This window comes from Bacillus rossius, chromosome 10, assembly GCF_032445375.1.
Source record: "Bacillus rossius redtenbacheri isolate Brsri chromosome 10, Brsri_v3, whole genome shotgun sequence".
In the NCBI taxonomy this organism is placed as follows: Eukaryota; Metazoa; Arthropoda; class Insecta; order Phasmatodea; family Bacillidae; genus Bacillus; species Bacillus rossius.
The window spans coordinates 27,215,294-27,233,647 of record NC_086337.1 but is presented as its reverse complement, the minus strand read 5'-3'; the positions used below and the strand labels follow the sequence as shown (position 1 = coordinate 27,233,647).

Here is an 18,354-nt window from a genome sequence, read left to right as displayed (position 1 = left end):
TGAATAAGTTTTGTTTAAATGCTACTTAATTCCATTATATAACTTGCATTTTTTTTGCTATATGGTGTGTTAACTTGCATTGTGGTGTTATGCGGTTTTCTGACATGCATTTCGGTGTTATTCCAGTTTTATCGCAATTCACCCTACATTCTTGTCCCTTATAATTGATGTTTAGCATTTAATTACTTTTAATGCCAGAATAACTACAACTGTAATAATACTATCAGTAGATACTATTTTATGGCCTTAGAAAAAATCAAGAAATAGTATAATTAATACGTATTGAAACTTCCCTGTTGTGATTAATGATGGGATACAAAATAAGACTTAAAATTTTAGCACCACGAGTAGTATCAATCTGGCAACAGTGTTCGCCATTTACTCTGTTCTGTAATCTCAGCTTGAAACTGACTTTAGAGTCTGCTTTAGCATATTCAGCAACCAACCTACACTCTGTTAGCAACGCAGAGCTGCCAAGTTTTACAGATTTTCGCTTCACTACATAGACACATAGTATAAAACAAAGTCGCTTCCCGCTGTCTGTCTGCCCCTATGTATCCTTAGATCTGTAAAACTACGCAACGGATTTTGATGCAGTTTTTTTAATAGATAGAGTGATTCAAGAGGAAGGTTTATATGTATAATACATGCATAATATAGTAGAGAAACACTGATTATTTTAGAGGTTTCTAATGTGATGTCATAAATAAACACATTTTTTTTGTGCTTACATTCAAATGCTGGCTGAACCCTACGAGATAGATCAAAATAATGTACTACAGTATTGTTGCGAACGTGACATTGGCCAGGACACGTGCAGGTGCAGAGCTGGCTGGCGACTGCCGCAATATATGTGCCGCGCGCGCCTGGAAGATTACAAGGATTGTCGCTTTCCCACTCCTTCCCACCACTCCGCGCACGGCGCCCTGCCTTTGACACGTAACTGACACCGGACAGCTGGGAGTTGCGCGAGTCGGCGACACGTGTTTTCGAGAGATTTCTGTCGTCGGGACGGCTCGGAGTGACGCGACTGGCCCCGGCCGCTCTCTTGAGTTCTGGAATTGCGCCGGGGCCTATATATATGCCCGAGGACGTCAGGGCAGGGAGTCAGTGGAGTTCAGAGGAAGTCGAGAGTTTTCCCGCGGCGGAGTTTCCGGGCGATAGAGTGGCGAAGTCCCTGGACGAAGGTTCCAGGACGAAGAGTTCAGTTTCGGGCGATAGTGTCGCGGGCGCGGCGGAGTTCCGAGCGAAGTTCCGAGCGAAGTTGCAAGCGTGGCGTCGAGTGGGATCTTGGCGAAGGGGAAGTGCGTCGGCGGCGACGGGAGTCCCGCGGCGGAGATCCACGAGGGGTGCTGCGGCGAGAGTTGCGCCAGAGGTGCGGCCCAGAGAGGTGTGCGAAACTAGTGACTGGGGAATAGACATTTCTTTAAGTGTAATTAATTATTTGCCATTTTAGAAGATTATTTGTAAGTGACATAAGTAGTGGCCATCAATAAAATTGTGTGTGATAAAAATCTTTAATTGGGCTATCCTTTACGAACCCGCGGTAAATCGTAACAGTATTGTACACCTTAAAAAGGTCTACAAAAAAGTCAGTGATGGTATATGTCTATTTCTTAGGGATAACCCACAATAACCATTTTTTATCCTTTAATTTTTACGAGAAATAATGGCTTATTTACGAAGCAATTTTAAGCAATACAGCATTAATCCTTATCCAATTTATCCATTTAATATAGATCAATATGGCCCTTTACAGCATGTAATTTAAATGAATATTTTCGAAGATATTACAGATTTAAAATGCAGGGACATAGCGGTTGTGGTGGTACCGGCCAGGGGGCCGGTATATAAAGACGTTCTGTAGTATATTTAGTATTAGCATTGCACCCGTGCAAAGCCGGGGCGGGTTGCTAGTAAATAATATTCCTGAGTTAGTTATCTAATCATGTTATCTATTAGAGGAACTTAATGCTACTTCTGAAATGTTGTGTGTATTTGTGTTTCCTACAAAAAATCTTGCTCATGTAATAAGAGAGTAAACACTTTAAAAACTACATAAACGTAAATGTACTAAATCCTGAAACTTACTTTGCCTTTTAAATACTAAGTGTTTTGTGTTTTTTTAAATTTTATTTTTAGTGTATCGGTTAAGGGGCCCGCCTACCTGGGCACACATACAGTATGCAGAGCTTCAGGAAAAACAACGCGATTTCAAAACTACTCAAGATATCCGAGTGGGGCCTATTTACGAATAGCATTTAAGAGTTCGCTGAGGACCGAAAAGTACTTTTGATTTCGGATTAAGTTTTTAAACTGTATTTTTAGAAGCGTTAAAATGCCTAAAACGCGTGTTTTCAGAGTAATTTTTAGGCATAAAACAATCAGTACAGATTCTTGAAAGCACTTAAGGGGCTTGCATAACACCTTTATCTTCATTTCTCCGCCATATAATGTTACGGTCACCGCTCAAATTTCACAGTTATCCTGTGACGACGAGACGAATGCGCGCCAGTTCAGAGCCTTGAGCTTAGAGGCTATACCGCGCTGTAAGCACCAGCGAGCGTCGCGCTTATCACCCCGCCTCACTAACACACATACACCCCTGACGAGGCGGGCCCCTTAACTTGTTAGAGTTTAGAAGTGAATATTTATTATTTTGTAGAGTTTTAGTATTTGGCGTAAACTTCATTGCTTTTGTTTTTTCGTGTGTTGTGTGCATAAATTTGATTGCTGATGGGTGTGTCTCAGAGTTGTCAGCACTGGAAATTTACATACGAATAGCATCCACGAGCAGCAACCCATGTAGTTCGGGACACTTCAGTAGTGAAAATAAACAGTGAATTATGTATTGCTGACCGTATGAAAGTGAGAACTGGCGTTTTTGCTGTAGCATCCAGGAACCCTTAGGAATTGTTCTGACTTATGGCTTTTTTTTTTGTTTCCAGCCATCCAGTTCGTTCTCAGCGACGAGTTCTCCCACCTCAGGCCAGAGCAGAGACAAGCATTGCTGCACGAAGGGACAGGGCCTCGCGTCCTCAATGCCTACGTCGAAATCATCTTCGACAACACAGACGGGAGACTTCCGGTTTGTCACTTTTACGTAGTTTCCGACATGTGAGACGACGCAGATTGTGTGAGAAAGTTTGTGGTAGTGAACATTTGGAAAATTAACATGTTAACTTTGTATTAGACATGAGGCCAGTTGCTTATCCAAACGCAAACACGAACAATTTGGGGTGGCATTTTGTGCGAGTCAAGTCATTCTAAAACTAGCTGTTTACACGTTTTCCCCTCTACTCTGCTGTGTTCGGACTTTATGCAACAGCAGCATAAGTACCACCGGGTGTGCTGACTCCATGCAAAAGTGACATAGGTACAACCACTTACAACTTGCCATGTAAGAAGAGCAGCAGCTTTAAGCTCTTCAACGTGAATATAATTCTCATTTTGTATGATGGAAAAAAATGTGTTTTTGACTCTTTTTTGTGTACATGGAATTTGCATTAAATACTAAAGACAGTTTGTAAAAAAAAATGTTTTTTGCAAATTGTGCAATTATTGGAAAACATTGGTAAGTCCAGTGTCTGAAATCTGAGGTTTTCTTTTTTTTAATAACACACATAATAGTTTCTGTGTCCAGAATTTTCATGAAGTGCAAAGCGTTATGAATGTTTGGAAAATTAAAATTTTTGGCTATTACAATTTTTACATGCTTTATATTAGCTTCACCTGTATGTTTGTCTGTCCGTCTGTAACTCTTTCGACTAAGAGTGAGTGTCTCATCACTGTAAAATGTCCCACCAAATTCACTACGTTCGTTAGCCGAGCGGTCTAAGGCGCGCGATTTCTGTGACACCAGCTTTCATATTCAGCGATCGTGGGTTCTACACTCGGTAACGCCGAAAAAAAAAATGTTTTTTTTTTTTTTTTTTTTTTTCCCGGGAAATTCTAAGATTATATCCATACATTAACTGTAAATGATTCGGAGAGACTTTACCATTTCTTTGTGACGTTGCAACTCCAAATAGTTATCTCAGATGGTAATAGGTAGTGTCGGTAACTCATTTCCCTATGATAATTATACATAAATATAGTTTAAAAAACTAAAAAAACATGCTTTTAAAGAATATCAAACTAAAAAGTTAAAAATAAATATAGTTTAAAAAACTAAAAAAACATGCTTTTAAAGAATATCAAACTAAAAAGTTAAAAATAAATATAGTTTAAAAAACTAAAGAAACATGCTTTTAAAGATTATCAAACTAAAAAGTAAAAAATAATTTTAAAATTTAATTTATGACAATACTATGTAAGCAATACTAGTATAAATGAGAAAAAAGCATGGGGCGCTTAATATACAAAAAATATGGCACAAAGCGCCTAAGCTTTTTTATCATTTATACTAGTATTGCTTATATAGTATTGTCATAAATTAAATTTTAAAATTATTTTTTACTTTTTAGTTTGATAATCTTTAAAAGCATGTTTCTTTAGTTTTTTAAACTATATTTATGTCTCATTATTAATAGCAAAATACTTCTATATGAGTTACCAAATATTTGCAGTGCATATTGACAACAGCACTGAAATATTTTAGTAAACCTTTCCACTTTAACATCTCTTTTTTTATTTTATATATATATATATATATATATATATATATATATATATATATATATATATATATATATATATAATATATATCTGTGTTATGGTTTTTATTTTTATGAAGTCTTCTTATTTAAAAAAAAAAAAATAGCAAATTACTGACTAAATATGATACTTCAATGTTCTAATTTTCCAGAACAAATCAAATGAATCTGTGTTCTGAGGTCTTAATGTAAAATTGAGTAACAAATAACAGCTGGAAGATTTAAAACTTTTTCAAATCTTTTTTTATTGAATAGTGCTACAAATTTCATGCCTGATAAATTACTTTCATTGAATTTAATGTTTAAAATATTAGGTATTTATTATTAGAGTTAAGTTTTGAATGAAAATGCTTATTAGCATCATGATTTTAATTTTATTTTGATGTAAAAACTTGATTTTTGGTTTTATTTGGAGTATTGACGTGTTTTTTTGGTTTTGTTTCGGTTTTATCGCAATTCGCCATGTAATCTTGTTCCTAGTGATTATGAATTTCATGTGCTGTGTTTGTAGATCGACAAGGAGGAAGTGTACTTGCGACGAGTCATCGGAGCCAAGAAGGATCAGTACTTCCTCAACAAGAAGGTGGTTCCTCGTTCAGATGTGATGAACCTCCTTGAGTCAGCTGGCTTCTCGAGGTCCAATCCGTATTACATCGTCAAGCAGGGAAAAGTATGTATGTCATACACAACTTTTGGACTTTTTTTTTATATATAATTTTTAGTGATGGGTCGAGACTCGAAAAATCGAGCGAGTCGAGTCGAGCCGGCGAAACTAAACTCGACTCGAAAACCGAGTTGATTAAGATCGTGTCCTCGAGTCTCGTCAAAGTTTAGTTTTTGGCTCGACCATAATGTTGCACAATTTCCAGTCGTGAAGGTACTTATCCGAAACCATGCACTTTAAAATAAAATAAAATATAACGTGTTATTTAGGCCTACCTAGTGGAAAACCTCTGATCCAACACTGAAAACCTTGAAAACGAAGTCGGAAGATTATTTATTTTCGATCGTGTATAACCGCAAACACTGCATCCCATCCTTCAATATGCACTTAATATTTCTAATTGCAACAAAATACCTTTATTTAACTAAAACGGAATTTAAAAAATGTTCTCTAGATTCAGTCATGAATAAGACCACGAACATCGTCAATATTTGGGCAGCTTTGGAAGTAAATAATATTTACTACTAAACACTAGATAGCCGCCATTTTAACTCCGGGCCAATGGCCTACGTAAGTCATCATACAGCCAGGGAATGTTGCCACTTTGACAAATCGATATCAACAATAATTGAAATCTCCAACCAGTTTTCCATGGCCGAACGGAAAATTGAGGCTGTTGATGTTTATGTTTACACTTGAAAGTAATGTTTGCGTCGCCGGCGTCGTATTAATCATAAACGGTTTAGTATTAGTGGAATTGATGTGTTTGTACGGCCTGGGACGTCACAAAGTGACGAACAGAAATCAAGAGCAGAGATTTGGGAATTTTTTGAAAAAATTGATGCAAATGCTGCAGAAAATTTACAAGACTCCGTCATCATCAACTTCAAGTCTGATTCGTCACTTGGATGTGCATTTTCACTTAGTGTCAGTATGAAGATATAAAAAAAGACAAAAAATAAAAATGTGTAGGGCAACCTTCAATAATTATATTATATTGAGAAATATTTTACTTATATTTATTTCGCTCATCATTCTGCAACTTGTACCTCGCTAAGTTTGACTCATCTTGACAAATTTCCATGAGTTCGGCTCGAGTTCGACTCGAAGACAAATTTCTATGAGTTCGACTCGAGCTCGACTCGAAGATAAATTTCTTTGTTTAACTCGAACTCGACTCGATGCTGAAATAGGGTGACTCGACCCATCACTAATAATTTTCATTATGTTAGAGCTCATGGTGGGTGAGTGGACAGACCATGCCACGCACCGGGGGATCAAGGTTGTTCCCGGCGAGGACGATCCAGAGTTTTAACTGTGCGGGAAATGTGGCACATGTTGCAGTGAGCCGCTCCCATTACCACCACTCGTGCTACATTCTCATCTTATCACTTTATCGTTATCATTTATCACACCTCATTGTCTCTAGCGACTCTGATGCATACTAGGTGTTCTGCCCCATTCCACTCTGCTTGTGTAAATCTTTATTTAATCCTCATTTCATCTCTTCTTTTTATTTATATTTTGTCATCTACATTACCATCACTTTTCATGTATACTTATTACTAGGGACATAATTTTATGTTTTTATTTTTAGTCCAATTTCTTTTTTAAAACAGAGGATTTTGGCATTATTCATTTGTTTTTCATAAAAGCTGTTTTGTAATGCTTACTCCACCTAAATAGGGGTAAAATTTATGTGCTGCATTTTTAGGCTAAAATAAATTTTAATAAATTACAAAGTTGGAACATTTTTCAAACGAGTAGTTGCAGTTTTTTTTTTTTTTTTGTTTGGAGTGCATCATCTTCAGTCAAAATGACACTATTTTGGTGAATTAAGTATCATAAAACATTTATGTGTCATATGTATTCAATAATATGCTACCTTAATGATTAAATAGCATTCATAAGAAATAAAAACAATAACACCAAACTCTCCTGTTTCAAAAATGAAATTGGCTTAAAAAATAAAACCATAAAATCTTGTCTATGTATAGCTTTTAGATCTGGGCACATCCAAGGTAAAAACCTAGAAACGGACTTGTCAGATGGTGGGTTGCAATTTTGTTGCTCTGCAGATCAACCAGATGGCCACAGCCCCAGACTCGTACAGGCTGAAGCTGCTGAGGGAAGTGGCAGGCACGAGGGTGTACGACGAGAGGCGAGAAGAGTCCAAGGCGATACTGAAAGGTGAGAGCTCCGACCACACTGTGCTAGTGCGTGGAAAGGGACGCAAACGTGAACAGGAAAATTGTTCTGCTTCATCTGCCTCTGCCAACTGGAAATTGTATGTAATAAAATAATATTGTCAACTCTTTGTTTGTGAAAGTATTTATCCTTCAGTAATATGAGTATATAAACTTAATGCAAATTATTATGATAATAAAACTTAAAAATGAAAGAAAAGATTCGAAGTTGGAATCGGATTTCAAATAGTTGGTAGGGATTCGACTCGGAATCAAATCGAACTGAAAATAGAGGATTCGCACAGCCCCATTAGTTTCCGATTGTTTTTTTTTTTTCCCCAATGTCATCCAATGTACAGACACTAACTCAAACAGTTTCATTATTATGAGTATAGATATAATACTACTTTATCTAAATAATTTCAAAAACTTCTTATTAAAAGACATTAGAATGAGTTTTTTTTCCTTTTGTTATAATTGGGGTCAAAGAAAGTCTGGCTGTACTGTAAAATGCTGTCTGGCTCCCAGAGACGGAGGGCAAGGTGGACAAGATAGAGGAGTTCCTGCGCACCATCGAGGAGCGTCTGAAGACTCTGGAGGAGGAGAAAGAGGAGCTGAAGGAGTACCAGAAGTGGGACAAGATGAGGCGCTCTCTGGAGTACACCATCCACGACCGAGAACTGAAGGAGACCAGGAAGAAGCTGGATGATGTGAGTATGGACTCGGTTTTAGAATCGTTAACCCCAGGGGCGTAGTAGCCAGGTTGGGGGGGGGGGGGGGGGTTGTTATGGGTTCAACCCCCCCCCCAGCACAAAATCTTTAATTATTTCTTATTCATCACTCAAACAAATTTCATATTTAAATTAATAAAAATTTTACCATTACAATATTTAAATTTAAGAACTGATAACTAGGGCCTGGGAAATTTCGGTGTTTTCAATATGCAAAAAGCGGTACTTTCAAATTAGAAAAGCGGTGGTTTAAAGTCGGTATTTTCGTTATGCAATGGAAATTTTACCGGTATTTTAAATGTTGACTAAATTGTACAGTTATTGAATATAATAGTTTACATATTTAATAAACAATCCATGTATACTAGGAATAGGCTAATATGCATAATAACAGCCAATTAAATCCAAAACAGTTACACAAAACAGACACGTTGCTATAGATGTTTGCAACTACAAATTTTCTTTTTCTTTTTTTTTTTTTTGGCTGCCAATGCCACATGCTTAGCCGACTTTAGGTGTTTGTCAATGAAATCTTTTCTATCCCATGAAACTTTACAGTTGCAAAATTTGCACTTCACTGTGCTATTGTCAGTACAATAAAACCCATGTTTCTGATACTGATATGCTCGTATTTAATGGAGTGGAGGAACACGGGGTTGCCACTTGAACAAACCCCAGCGCACAAATGAGAAGAAACTTAGTGTGAACTATACCCCAGATCAATTTTGAGCATCAAAACCATACACGAACACGGCTTATGTAAAAATAAGGTAATTATGCTGAAACACAAGACTTGGGTTAAAGGATACTTTAACCTTGTGTGGATCAAGTAGAAAACATTCGGCTATAAACGAAAGAAATAAGAACAATGCTATCCTGAAATGCTGTGACATGTTTTTGGAGTAGATAATCACAGCGACAGACCGACAGGATGCGCTCCCGCCCTTGCCGTCAGCTTTGAATATATATACTGTATAGAAGTCGCCAGCCCAGGTTAAAATTTCTAATACGGTTTTGAGGTAGTTGGTTAATTCACCGCCGCAATCGCCACCATCTCTAGGGCATCGACTTGTGGTGGTCCCTAGCGGACAAGTGTCGAACTCTTCAAACACCCCTTCCCCCTCCCATTGAACGACCTCGAGCTGCAGTGAATGATGGATGAGGGGTGCGGGGAATGACAGCGGGCGACAGAGCTGCGCTCTAACGTGTAAATAACAACTAAGACGATACAGGGCGTTACGACAGCGCACTGCAGCGGTGAAGTTCCCAAGCTGCTCATCATACGCTTCTGAAAAACGTAGAGTAAATCCTATCCACTCGCGACTTCTATACAGTATATATATTCAAAGCCGTCAGCGATGTTTATTTTGACAGCTCAAGCAATTATCGTTTCCACGTCCCTTCGCAGCGTAAAAAAAAAAAAGAGAAAAAAACACGCTGACAGTTTCTCACGCAGAAGGTTGAAATAAGGGAGGGAATGTGTTGAAATGTTAGCTGTTAAAAAAAAAGGGGGGGGGGTTGTTTTTACATGGTTTGTGGCTCTGGGAGGGATGAGCCTTGAAGAATTAGCAGGGGATGGGAGAGGTAAGCGTCGCGTCACGTCACGTATGACGTCAAGCCGCCGGGCGGGTAAGATAACATGACAGCTGAGACGGCTTTTCGTGCGATAGTGGAGGCGCCGAGCTCGTCTAGACACTGCCGCGTGGCCAGTCTAGAGGGGTGGTATCTATTTTTAGACGTCTTTTGTATGCCTGGCTGCTTATAGTACAGCTCTCGCCAAGATAAACGTGAACGCATAGAGCCCAACAAAGTGTAACAGACTTGTTTTTCAGCCGATTTTACTCAAATTTTCGACTTTCTCTGCTTAAATTTTTCATGTTTTCTCAAAAAACGGTCATATAAACGGAATGGACGCATCAGAGGGGGCTCGCATCGGCGGGATTCTACTGTAATGGTACTTTTCGGGGATATATTCGCAGTGTAATATAGAAATGTTGTGGTTTTCGCGAATGTACTTACTTTTCGCGTTTTCATGCGAAATTCGCACGAATTTTCGCAAAATTCGCGATCGCGAAAAATTCCAGGCCCTACTGATAACTGCTAAAATAGTGCTATTTTACACCTTAAAATCCAAATTTTCCCGGGGGAGGACCCCCGGACTCCCCGCTTTAATACAGGGGGGCCATGCTTCTTAACACCCCCCATACACAAATCCTGGCTATGCCATTGGTTAACCCTATACACTGAACTACTTTATAACAAAAAACCTTCTTAAAGCAAACTGTTTGCTAAGTTCCAATAAAAACTATATCCGACACAAGGCATTTTCATCTTTATGTAACAAACATTTTTTTCCTCTCTTTTAAATCTAAACCTCTTTGTAGCAAAGTTACAAAAAATATTAATTACTCGTTATTACATAATTGTTTGTGTCCTTTAAAATGGCCAAAATTTATTAATATTTGCTCAGTTATTTTGAATTAACAAATTACTTTTTTAAATATTTAAAGAAATACAGGAAAGCTTCACTATAAAGAACATGAAGGGACCAAAAAATAGTTGAGTTTGTTATACTGAAGTTCTTTATACTGAAACATAAGCATTGTTATAAATATGTATACCGATAAACACATGAAACACCTTAAGTGTTTTAAGGTTCAGTATCTCAGTCATTAGTCTATGGCCGCTTGAAGAACCTGTTCACATACTCTCTGCTGATGCTTTGTCTATGGTCAGGAGACACATTGTAGGCAGAGCTGCCAACCTCAAATCACACCCATCAGTAATGACAATTATATTAAAAAAGTACGCGTAAATCATGCACAATAAATTTTTCCTGAGGAATTATGACACACACAAGAGAAAACAAAGGACAATAATATGCAAAAAAAATTAAAAATGTAGGCCTATGTATATGAATACAATGAAAATTAATGAATCGAAGAAAAAAACTATTTGAACAATACAATCATCTGAATATGTGAGAAATGTCATTAATTTTACAGGAAATTTTCAACCTTCAATTCAAAGTATTCAAAGTTATACTTTTGAACAATTATATTTTTATTTGCTTCTTTTATCCTGGTTGGATAAGAACTGTCTTATAAACAAACAACAGAAGACAAACAAAAGAACTTGTAAACAATAACTCTGCGTTCGTTACTTTCGTTTTTTCAGATGTAGCGAAAAAACTACGATATGGATTTATTGCTCGTCATGACTATAAAATGTTCCGCCTGTTTCTTTAATTCAATGTGCCCTCTACAGTCATCCCTTCCACCATGTGCAGTCGAAAAGTCAAACGTGCATACATTACAAAACGCGTGGTGTTCCAAAACATTTGAAGACAAGCATGGCCATTCTTTTGAATAGTTAGGTCTTAGGTCGAAAGTTTTGAAGAATTGCGTTCTTTTTTTTTATCCCCCAGATACACGCTTCATTTCTACAACCGGCCGGTAGCCTACAACTCACGTAGTTTCGGTTTCCTACCACGTTCGTGCAACTTTGGATTTCACTCAAAAATTGAAATTAAAAAAATCGAAGGGTTGGGTTAGGTTAGTCACACCATGCTTGTTTTCATTGATTTAGCGGCTGAAGTGGCGTTAATACCGAAACGCAAAACTTCGGAAATCTTCGGAAATTCTTGCAGGGAACCGAAACTACGTGAGTTGTAGGCTTCCCACAACCGGCACTGAAGAACACAACACTATTGAAAAAAGGAAAAAAATTTCACGTCTGTAGACACGACAAAAACAATATGGTGAAAAAAATGAATTTCAAGAAATAAATTAAAACAGCACAGGTTAGCCAAAGTACCGTACAAAAATTATCGTGATGTAAGTAGCCAACAAACGAAAAGTCCGAGAATATGTACTATTTGTATCGTACAACGGACGTAATACCATCCCATTATTATTTCAAAACACGAGAATTAATCTACTCATGTCGACAGTACATGCGCACACATACTAGTTCCGTTATTGTTTTTGTTTACGTACACGCTGTTACGTTTGAATAAGAAAATTAAAAATAAAGTACAAGTTTTTGGATGGTAATTTTTTTCAAAATTTGCCTCAAGGTTGTTCGTTCAAGTGAATATTTTTGTTTCAGGAAGAAACGGACCGTCGTAAAATTCGTTAAGATGAAATAAAATTCAAGGTTATTATATACGTTTTTGGCGGGACCAAACAATGAGTTCGGTTAAGTGAAGTGTTCGTTTAACTGAAGTTCGTTGTACTGGTGCTTTCCTGTAATAAGAATTTTAAATATTCAAGTTAAAAATTATTAAATATCACACAAAAATCATAGCAGGAATAGAACATCGCAAAACTATGCTAAAAAATACTGAAGATTGATGATAAAATAATGAAAATGAACAAAAAAACATAATTACAATGACCCATTTCTAGAATAAAATTAATTTTTCACAGTATATTATGAGCTAATTGACTGACATTAATGGCAGTTAGACACTAATATCAATAAAATACTTTTATGATGTGATTTATTTGAGAACTCAATTTATATAGGTACTAAAAGCAATGCAATTTTTGTGACTGTAACACTCAAAATTTCATGTTTGTGTCCTGGACTAGTAAAATTCTATGCTGTAAACTTACTATGTACATACCCTTGTTTAGTTTGACTCCTTTATAACAAAAACATAATTTCAGTCCCTTCTGTTATACAGTAAAACCTTTTTGTTGCGACCCCATTTATTGCGACCACCTCTCTATTACAACCCGATTTCGAGGAACCGTGAAAAAATTGCAAAAAATCTGAATAAAATCGGACAAAAAATAAGTTTCTTGTGGTGAGTAGCGTGTTACTGTGTTTCTCTTGCCGAGTGCTGTACTGCCGTAGGCAGCGCATATCTAAAAATAGATACCACTTCCTGTCGACCGCTGTCAGCGCTTGACAACCCCCATTCCACGTCCCTTTGCGGGCAGGGTGCAGATAAAGGTTTTTGTGGCAACGTGTTTACGGTTAGCTTTTTGCGAGAGTCTAGTGTGGTACGCAGTAAGGCAAAGCTACCTGCTGGATTTCTCTTGATTTTGATTACTATCTGTTGACAATGTTTGCTTAGTTTTTGAAATCCGATTTGGTATATTTTCTGGCTTGAATTTGTGAACTATTGTTGATGACTTATGCAGTTTTTTTTTTTTTTCCGATTTTGTGTATTAAAACTTAATAAATAAAATACCATTAAATATTAATTACTATTAATACAATGCAGGAAAAACCCTCCGGCCGCAGTGTGTGAACATGGTAGTCGACCGCTCGCTCGCCCTTGCTTACCCTCTCCCCGTACCGTGCGCTGCGGCCGATCTCGGATGCTGCTTGTACTTGTTAACAATCACGTTATCTGCTTCATTTTAACGAGAGTAAAAATATATTAAAACTGTCAGCAAATTGATAAAAGCTGTATGTTTCCGCAAAACAGGGCACAACCTTGGCCTGCCAGTTGTTTTCATTCAAAATATGGCTAAAGAACTTGCATGGATCAGGCTGAAAACATCCGGTAATACGTGTAGGTTATAAGGAATCTTGTTATGAATTGAGATGTTGTTTTTCGAGTAGATATACACAGCGACCGACTGGATGCACGCCCGCCTCGACTTGTTTTAACTGTCGCAGCGATGTTTATTTTGACAGCTCAAGCAATTATCTTTTCCCGTGGGTTGATAGAAATAGGTTGCTTCACCCAGCATAAAAAATAGGCTACGTCATTCATTCCCCACGCAGTATTAAAGCTTACACAAAAATACGCTGTGTGTTAAAATTAACAGATTTTAATGATCTTTCTTTTTTTTTCTTTTTATTTTTTTTTCTGATTTTCACATTTTGGTCAAAATGTCCAATTTTTTGACGGTTCCCGAGATTGTATTCGTAAAATCACTGCTTCGTTAAATCCAGGGTTCGTGACATCGGGGATCTAGTGTATTTAACTACGGCAAGCAGAAAACATACATCTAAACTAACCAGTAAAAATATTAAAATAAACTGTCTTTTGACATATTTTCTTTAGAGGTGGCCTGTAGGGCGACGGACTTGTCATGAAGGTTGAAGTGGGTTTAAAGCAAAGCCGTCTAGCATTGTGAGTGACAACATCCTGCCATTGTACGGCTGGTTTCTTAGCGAGTAGCGGTTTGAAAGGGGGGTTGAAATCAACTGAAAATTTCGGAAAATATCTATTTACCCCCCCCCCCCCCCCTATTACGACCCTATTCCTGGGAACCGTGAGGGGTCATTTCAGAGAGGTTTGACTGTATAGAGGTTTTACTGCATTCGGAATGCAACATTGATGTGAACTTGGTGGTGTACAGAACAGTGCAGATAAAAACTTATTTTTGGCTACTGACCTTATGAATTTGATCACTTAAATTCACGGTGTAAGGATGACCCAGTCCTGGGGAGTGTGGAAAAGTAAAGGTGCATGTTACGTTGGTTTTAAGCCTATGTTGTTCATGTGTGTACTCTTACTAACTAGTATGGAGCAGGATGGGGCAGTGGTGGCAGAATGGACTCGCTTTCAAGAAGACCATGGTTCAAATCCTGACCAGGCCATTGTGAGTTAGGTTTTTTCATGGTTACTGAGTGTGTGTGATCGTGCCTACTAACACAGTGCCTTGCTTCCTTAATAGCCCACACCACCAGTTGGTATGTAACACTTGTGCTGCCAACTAGTATTTTTGGCACAATTTTAAATTTTAATTTTTAAAAAAAAATAATGTCACTAGTCATTCTTTTGCTGCAAGAACTTAAAACGTATTTCCTCCTACTGTGCACTCCAGTTTAATCTTTGCCGGGCCTGCCTCCCCAATTTTTTCCCAGCCCTAGATCCGATTTTTCGCCAAGTCTTTTGCGAGTCCGACACCGTGTATCCATTTATTCCCGCCTCGGCGCACGAACGTCGCTTGTAATTCGCCTCTTATCTTGACGAAATCATTATTTTGCCTTCTGAAACCGAAAGATCCACTAGTTACCCCCAGTCATCAGGAGAGTGGGAGCATCCAACTTGCTGGTGAGCTGAGTGGAGTAGGGGGCCGGAGGTGGTACGCAAGCTGGGATGGGTAGCCTCAGCCTCTTTGCATAGCCAAAAGCTCAAACGCTCTTCCCGGTTGCGTATGCGGCGTATCCGCAACCATGCCCATGGGGGGGGCCCAGGGCGGTAGGGCCTATCGGCTAAGAGCGCTGGGTCAAGAAAGAAAGGGGGGGGTGGGGGGGAACCCCTTGCCTGGCATAGTCATCAGGAGAGTGGATTGTAAACGATCTAACAAAGTTGTAACATAACTCGGGTTTACTCTGTCATGACCGAGGTAAACCAACCGGTGGAAGTTGTGCCGTGCGTTGACCTGCACCCTCAGCATCGACGGGGCTGTGGCCGGAGTGTCGGAGAGGGGTGTGTTTGTGCGCGGGGGCAGATGGAGGCGGCGCGCAAGAACTCCGGGGAGGAGCAGAAGAAGTTCAGCACGGAGCTGAAGATGGCGCAGGAGAGCATCCGCGCGGCGGCGCGGCGGCTCAAGGAGGCCAAGAAGAACGTGCAGACGCACAGGGAGGAGCGCGACACGCTGGGCGCGGAGCAGCAGCAGCTGCTCAAGGAGAAGACCAAGCTGGAGCTGACCATCAAGGACCTGTCGGACGAGGTCATGGGCGACAACACCTCCAAGGTGGGTGGCCCCCCCCTCCCCCGGCTCTTCCCGTCGTCACGTGGTCGCGTCAGCTTTTTTATTAATGTAGTGTTCTTCAGGTTCGGTATGTTTTTATTGCCGTGTCTTACGTAAGTTGTACAAACCAGTAATGTAAAGACATTACTGTGAATGGTTGATTACGTTAGGTTTTGTGGTATTTTAAAATACTTTAAAATAATGTTTAAAAAAAAAATTTTTAATTGTTATTAACGCTTGGTTTGGTTAAATTAAAGACATTGAAAATACTAAAAGCCATGTTGTGGGACAGTAAAATATTATCTGAAAAACGAACATGAATTTTTTTTTTTTTTTAATTTTTGCATAAAATCCGCACTTATCCAGAATTACAGAAATAAAAAATCCAAAAATTAACATCCCAATTTTCAGGATGTAGGTTACACAGGCCACTTTTTATTCTCGTGTTTTTTTGTTTTTTTTTTGTCCAGGAACGAGCAGAGAACGAACTGAAGAAGCTGAAGGTCACTATCGCCCAGAAGGAGTCGGACCTGGAGCAGTTGAAGCCCAAGTATGATGACATGAAGAAGAAGGAGGAAGACTGCACGAGAGAGTGAGTGTTGCGCATTGATGCCTGTGTAAAAATATTGTCCATCACCAAGCAATTTTCTGCATTCCCCGTCGCTTCCCGCGAGGTAGACGGCTGAGGCTCGCTCGAGCGCAAATTTTGTGCCTCGTTCGGGGGCTCATTTTGACCCACTGGCTCATTTCTCTTGGGCCACACTTTTTGCCTCATTCATTACCTTCGAAATCTGAACGTTAGCTGCTCAATTGGGGCTGGATTACAGAGTCATGGTTGCTACAGGACTATAAAACTGGGAAAACGAGAAAAGCGGAGGGGGAATCACAACATATTACTGGAATTTCTTCTTGTGCTAGCAAAAGTGTTACAGAAAATACCGCTTTTGTTGACGTTTAGGCACCTCAAAAGATCCAGAAATGTTTTAATATCAGGAAATTCAGTTGATTAGTGTTGTTGGTATAGATAAGTCGGATTATTGTAAATTAATTTTGAATTGGATTATTTATTGACGATACATCCCACCAAAATAAATGGCCGCGTGGTGAAATTAACGCAGTTTGTGATTAAAATACGTATGATTCAGGTGAATCGATGCCGCACCTAAAAAGGCACAGAGTACCTATTTCTCGGAGTAATTGTAACTAATGCACGCCTCAGGCATGGCAAAATAAATCCTGGTGCATCCTCCTGACAGTACTCTAAACTTACAATTAGTTGTCATAGCAGCCACAAGATAGTAGCACAAGGCTGTAACAGGCAGGCAAGTGTTTAAAGACGATTACCCAGCTATCAAACCCAAGATATACTTGTTGGTGGACTAGCAGAAACCAAGTAAAAGGCACCACGAATTAAGCTCGTACTTAGTTTACTAGTTATTTTTGCAGTGTCTGAGCTATACTCAGGCATGGTACTCAAAGTGTTAATCCAAGATGTTGGGGGCTTTAGTTTATTAAAGGCTTACCTTGTGTGCTCTGTGCACGTGAAGGAATGGCTCATAACACCGCTCGGATACTTTTTGAAATTTAAATGTAGCACCCTTCGGCAATTTTTTGAAATTTAAAAGTGGTGCCGTTTATTAGTTAGGTTTTTAAAATTTGAAATACTATACATGTAATAAATGGGTAGCCATTCCTATTAAAATAACATCTAAAACTAAATTATAAACATATATACTAAATACAATACACTTAATACACAACTGGCTGATTAAAATTTAAAAAAAAGGCCTTAGCAAGTGGCGGGCATGCCACACTGTGCATCAAATATAGTTGCACTTTATTATGCCCTTTCAGAACAAAATTAGAAAATGGTTCCGTAATTTGGAACATCAACTCTTCAGACAGTGACTAACTAGAAGGCATGCAAAAGAAACTACTTAATATTATAAATGAAAACATCTCTCAATACCATTCCTACCACCCTTAATTGATTAATTGTCCGGATATGCAATAGTTTCAATATAAGCTATAATTATTCTCCATACTCTTATCAATATCAATTATATTATATACAAATTGACTAACAGTTTTAATTAACTAGATAAATAAGCTAATCTTATGGACAGTAGAATGGGCATGAACTAATAGTGTGCTAATTTACATGAATAAAAAATTTCATTTAGGCCTTTCTATATATATAGACACACACATACACTTTTTTTATGTATCCAAACTTGTCTTGCAAAGCCTTTGTTTCTAATCTTTGTTGATTTTTTTCCTTGATTTATTTCACGTGATAATGTATATTAGATTTGTGTCTGTGTATTATGTGATTGATATTTGTAATTGTTATGTGTATACTTGTCTGTAATTGTATTGTACGTTTTGTTTGTCTTGTGTGTTGTAATCCGTGCGATTGTCAGTTTGCTTTATGCAGGTTGTGCCTGTCTG

At 38.4% G+C, this 18,354-nt stretch overlaps 1 protein-coding gene across 1 annotated transcript in view; it reads left to right on the top strand.

Annotated features, from left to right (window-relative positions):
- Positions 1 to 18,354, top strand: part of LOC134535885 (structural maintenance of chromosomes protein 3) — a 65,043-nt gene that overhangs the window by 6,184 nt on the left and 40,505 nt on the right. The window contains exons 4-9 of the mRNA XM_063375233.1: positions 2,949 to 3,088; positions 5,167 to 5,325; positions 7,398 to 7,509; positions 8,034 to 8,215; positions 15,661 to 15,906; positions 16,374 to 16,495. Coding sequence (XP_063231303.1) covers positions 2,949 to 3,088; positions 5,167 to 5,325; positions 7,398 to 7,509; positions 8,034 to 8,215; positions 15,661 to 15,906; positions 16,374 to 16,495 — 961 coding nt within the window. The remainder of the gene's footprint in view (positions 1 to 2,948; positions 3,089 to 5,166; positions 5,326 to 7,397; positions 7,510 to 8,033; positions 8,216 to 15,660; positions 15,907 to 16,373; positions 16,496 to 18,354) is intronic.